We start from the raw sequence: 5,140 nt of genomic DNA, 5'->3' as shown, positions 1-5,140 counted from the left end.
TTCCCGAGAAGAGTGCAATGAAATGTAATTATAGGATGTAGGTCAAACGCCCTCCAGCGTTGTACATTGCACACTGCAATGTGTGTCCCATAGTCTGTGCTTATTGTGTTAATAGACTGGTAGGCAGGATATTATAAATTGTATATCAGTATAAACAACTAAATACATAATAAAGAAATACTAGTAATGCAAATATATATAAAGCAACCTATCATTATTATTCCAGCACCATTTGCACTTTCCAACATTGTACCACTGTGTAACTGTTAAAGTTATATTGTGTTGTTTTTATACACTGTATATTAGTTGCGAAATGTTTATGGTAGTAACATATTTTAGTTAACCTTTGTTTAGTCTTGTTTTAGCTGTATGTCCATTTCTGTGCATGTATGTTTAGAAAAAAACACAACTGAAATCAAATTCCCGGAATGGGTACACGCTTACTTGGGAATTAAAGCTGATCCAAAAAATATGTTATAATACAAATAGAAATAAATAAAATCGAAATAAACCAAATACTCAAAGTCTCCATTAAGCACCTTCTCCCCTCAAACTGTTGAATTATTTAGGATTTTTTTTGTCTTTGTTTATTAAAATGTTTTTCCTACATTAAGGTCTAAATGCTGCTTAAACTTTCTTTACACATAATACATAAACCTCTTCATTTCCAGAACACTTTTTTTTTTGAGGACTCAACAAATTGTGTAAGCTTTAGCTCCCCACAATCAGACTTTAAAACTGGCCTTGTTGGTTCATGTGTGTTTTGGAGCATATGGATTTTCTTTACTTAACATCCCAGTGTAACACCAGGGTGCCAATAATCAGATCTAAAACACCCTGACCCCAGGGAGCTAGCTTCGTCTGTTGTCACCATTCAGGGAAACACTGTAAACTGACTGTTTTTCAAGACATTATCAACCTCCCATAAAACATCCCATTGTGTCTTGTTTGTTTTACCCCCAAAATGTCATAAAGTTGTGATGTAATGACATAAGACTTTATTTCATTTGTGTACTTTGCATCCTGTGGTCTCACAACATGTAACATGGAATAAAGACACAACCACTGATTAATGTCACTGTTTGTTTGAAACCAAATTGAATAATACAATCAAACAAGGACTGATCATAAATATTTTTTAAAACAAATATTTTAACTATCTGATCAACTTAAACCAACAAAATCTGTTCATGATAACCATTTGCAATACATTTAGTGCCAGAGTATAAAACAAATAGCTACAACAAATACAGGAAGTGAGTAGTCTTAAATATATAAAATAAATTAAATCAACATTCAAATGTAACTGGGTATAAATGTAACATGAACACTGGAAAATTACTACTGTGAAGACAACACATGCAGTTTAAGATCACACACATCTGTGTTGATGGTGCCTTAAATATATGAATAATGACAATGAAAACACATGACTACACCAGAGAAATGCCTAATTTGTCAGCTTTTTCTGACTATGGCTTCAAAGAAATGGTTGGATTAACCTGATAACCCTGTTCTTCTGTCTGTCAGAACACTGTAACACTATGTACTTAATGTGTGCACAAAGCAGCAACATTTAGATGCCCAGACACTAGTAAGTACTCGTGTCAGCAACTTCCTTTACGAAATGCAAAACATTTTAGGAATATGCACCATTTAAAACAATATCATCCTAAAAATACAGGTATTTATTAATGGATTAAGATGGTTTGATATTCCCCCCCCCCCCCCCCCCCCCGAAAAAAACTGGACTGATCATTCCAATAAGGATTTCCTATCAATTGTACAATAAATGTTATTTGCACAATAGAAACAGGAAGAAGAACAAAGCAACAGGAAGAGGATGCATCTCTCTTTTTCCTGGTAGCTATCCCAAGTTACCAAAGACAAGCAATGTCAATTATTTGCGGTCACCATCCCAAATAACGGAACTAGCCGTGGAACCACAGTAACTAAAGGAAATGCTAGTGAGGGTAAAGGGGAAAGTTGTTGTGTTTCCCCCAGTGCTCATTATTTGAACAATATTGTTTTGGATGGTGCATACACCCAGATCAATCAGTAATAAAACACATTTAATAAAGCAATTTCTGAACCCATTGTTTCCTGTTAGTAATCCAGCCTTACTTCAAATACAACTTCACAGATTATGATGACTTTACATACAAGCATTTGAAATGCATCCAGTTTTTTACGTCAGTGCGCAGCTCTGTGAGCACATACATTTAATTACAGATATTTACAGATGAAGTGGAACTTGGTGGAACTTTCAGGCCTCCAACAACATATGTAGCAGTGAACAAGGTGAGATTATCCAAACTTCACTACAGGAGGCACTGAGGCCTTAAAATATCAAAAAGTTATAAGAAGGATTCAGTTGTTGGAGGATAACCATAACAACTTAAAAATAACAAAGATTACCACTCGCATGCTTAGAGGAATAATTTATAGTGGCCTGGATCCCATAATGCATAATAGATCTGAATTTCGGAACTGTTCAGGTAGTGTTTGATCATCAATCACAGAAAAGCTTTCAAGTACTTCCCCATAAGCGACTCTAACTTTCTTGCGTATAACTTGGATTTAGGCCTACTCCTATATGTGCCTTGCACCTCAGCATACCACCACTTCACACTGATGATGTCTGGGCGAGTTCACTGGGGGCCTTGCTATGCAGAGTGCCACAAACAGTATCGGAGTCAAGAAGCTCTACTATGCTGTAGGGGGAACAGTCCTCCAGTCCCAGCTTCCCACAGGCCCAGCCACAGAAACCTTTCTCCATATCTCTGACATCCTGCCACCACTCACTGAAGGCCCAGGACACCTGCACCACGGCAGAGTACAGAGCCAGGGACAGCGCCATGGGCATGATGAGCATGGGGTAGAAGATGATGAGGAAGGGGCATATTGTAATCTTGTGCCAGAACGTCCGCTCCTCATTGTACACCAGGAAGACATTGTACCAGGTAAGAGTGCCGTAGTAAAAGGAAGTGATGAAGGAGAGGAGGAAAATCACAGGAACGCAGGAGAGGCTCCACAGGACGACATGGGGTCCCTGACACACGCCTAAGCCGCAGTTGCGTTTGTAGCCTTCCCCTGCCTCACATTCTGCGTCGAGGCGTTCCTTTGACTTAGCCAGATCCCTGATTTCCTTCTTTGTCAAAGTGAGGTGAATGTCCACCATCTGACCCTTCTTCTTTCCTCGGGTGATGGTGCCAGTCAGGGTTACGTAGCGGCTGTCTGGAGGAAGGCTCCACCCTTCTTCTGTTAAGAGATTATGAAACAAGAGACAGTTACCTTTATGACAAACAGCTAAATGAAAAGCCAACAAGAAGAGAATGTGGTAAACTCACATTCTTGCTCTTCAGCTGTAACCATAATTTATATAGGTCGATTCACAAAATACGCCTAACCTTTCCCTGCTGCAATTTTCCACTCTAAGAGTTTGAAGTAATGCTTCAAGTGTGTGGGGGTATGAGTGTATATTTATGATCATTCCAATTAGCTAAATGGATGTTGCAGGGAAAGTGGCCTACAAGAAAGAGGCTTGGATGCAAGCATGTGCTTGGTCGCAGCCTTAGTCTTTTTTCCCTGTCAAATTATGTTATCCTTAAAATGGCCATATGCTAATAACAAATACATAAATTGTTCTTTCGTTTTATTATGTAGTCAATATGCATGGTGTAAATTGCACAGTAGACTGTATGTCAAACACATCACCTAACTTTCCTTCTGTGATAATAATGGCACTTCTTGATATTAAAAGACAAGTCTCTCACCTTCTCCTGCAGGTGTGCAGAGGAATTTGGCTCCCTCCTCCGTGCTCCTCTCTGCTCCCTCCTCACTGCCTTGGTCCTCTCCAGAGCCCCTCTCCATTTCAGAGTGGTAAACAATAATGGACTCTGGACGCTGGTCTTTCTTCTTCCTCCTCTTCCTCCTTATGGGGGCTCCCACTTCTCCATCGGCCACATGGTTCCCTGACATCTCTGATCTTAAGGAGATCATCTGGGGGCTGCCTTCTCCCTCAGTTTGGGGCTCCTCTAGCTGGGCCATGCTCTCCTCTGATCCTGTAAACTCTTTGACCCTTCGGCTACTTTATGATGGGCTATATATGAAGACTAAAATTGAAGATCTGAGCAGCACAGACTACTCATTATGTTCAAAAGTTAAATCTAGGGAAGATTTCAGGGTGGATGAAAAAGCACAAACACACACAAACAGAGAAAGAGGCATTAAAGAACAGCCATGTTTTTTTACTGTCACAATAATACACTCCTCTATGTAGAGTGAGCCTGGCCTAGATTCTGCAGAGGCGTTTTTTTACATATGTACCAAATATACAAAATCTCACATTATCTTTTATATGGAATTATGCATATAGAACCAGACAGACGAAATACAGATAACAAACGAGGCATACATGAATTCTTCAAATGGGGGTTGTCATTCTTTTTGCATGACAGGACAACGATATCCTACTCTCAGTAAATGTACCGCGAACTTGATCTGTTTACACCATCCTGTTTCTTTTACAGACAAAATGAAAAAGTACACAATTAATTGACGGATTGAGTGGTTTTCGAGACGAATGCTTAATTTCATTGGTGGGGGTGGAATCGAAAAAACAACCCATTCTTCACACAGCTGATCCCCTCCCATTTAAATCCCACCCATGTCCGCTCTTTTGTCTGCAGACGCCAGCCGGCGAACAACATGTAATCTAAATAGAAGTGCAATTCAAATGTAATCTTCTTACCTTTAAAATGTTAGACAAGAGCCGGGTAAATAAACGTAACCGTGTGTGGATAAATCACTGGAAGACCCCACACATCACAAGGCTGTATTTTTGCCGATACACATCATACAGATGCGCTACGCAAAAATGATTTCCAGAATAGCACTAAACCCGCCCCTCCAGCCTCCAGCCCTCTGTCCCACCAATCCTGATCCGTGATCCTCCTGATTGACATCATTTGGAAAATGATGGAGGAAAAGCATACTGAAAGCACTATTTTAAGCACCGTATGTATGCCCTTAAAACGTTGGAAATAATAACCCTCAAAATGAATATATTAAAAATAATCTTATATAATAACCTATTGTACAGACTATGAATATGTATTGCGTCAGTTTAAAAACGTTA

The 5,140-nt window shown here is 39.4% G+C and overlaps 1 protein-coding gene across 2 annotated transcripts; it reads right to left on the bottom strand.

The window, feature by feature from the left end:
• Window positions 1–975: 975 nt before the first annotated feature.
• On the bottom strand, window positions 976–4,886 carry tmem169b (transmembrane protein 169b). 2 transcript variants are annotated; one of them, XM_034232326.1, is made up of 3 exons: window positions 4,754–4,886; window positions 3,777–4,186; window positions 976–3,261 (listed from the first exon to the last, which is right to left on the bottom strand). In XM_034232326.1, exons 2-3 carry the CDS (start codon window positions 4,048–4,050, stop codon window positions 2,627–2,629), a joined length of 909 nt encoding a protein of 302 aa, XP_034088217.1. In that variant the 5' UTR covers window positions 4,051–4,186; window positions 4,754–4,886; the 3' UTR covers window positions 976–2,626. The 2 variants fall into 2 exon arrangements, with proteins under 2 accessions (XP_034088217.1, XP_034088218.1); XM_034232327.1 differs by having other exon boundaries at window positions 3,777–4,169.
• Between the last annotated feature and the right edge of the window lie 254 nt (window positions 4,887–5,140).

Source organism: Gymnodraco acuticeps, unplaced genomic scaffold (assembly GCF_902827175.1).
Source record: "Gymnodraco acuticeps unplaced genomic scaffold, fGymAcu1.1, whole genome shotgun sequence".
Classification (NCBI taxonomy): Eukaryota; Metazoa; Chordata; class Actinopteri; order Perciformes; family Bathydraconidae; genus Gymnodraco; species Gymnodraco acuticeps.
The sequence above is the reverse complement of the archived record's forward strand: the minus strand, read 5'-3'. Positions and strand labels throughout refer to the sequence as shown.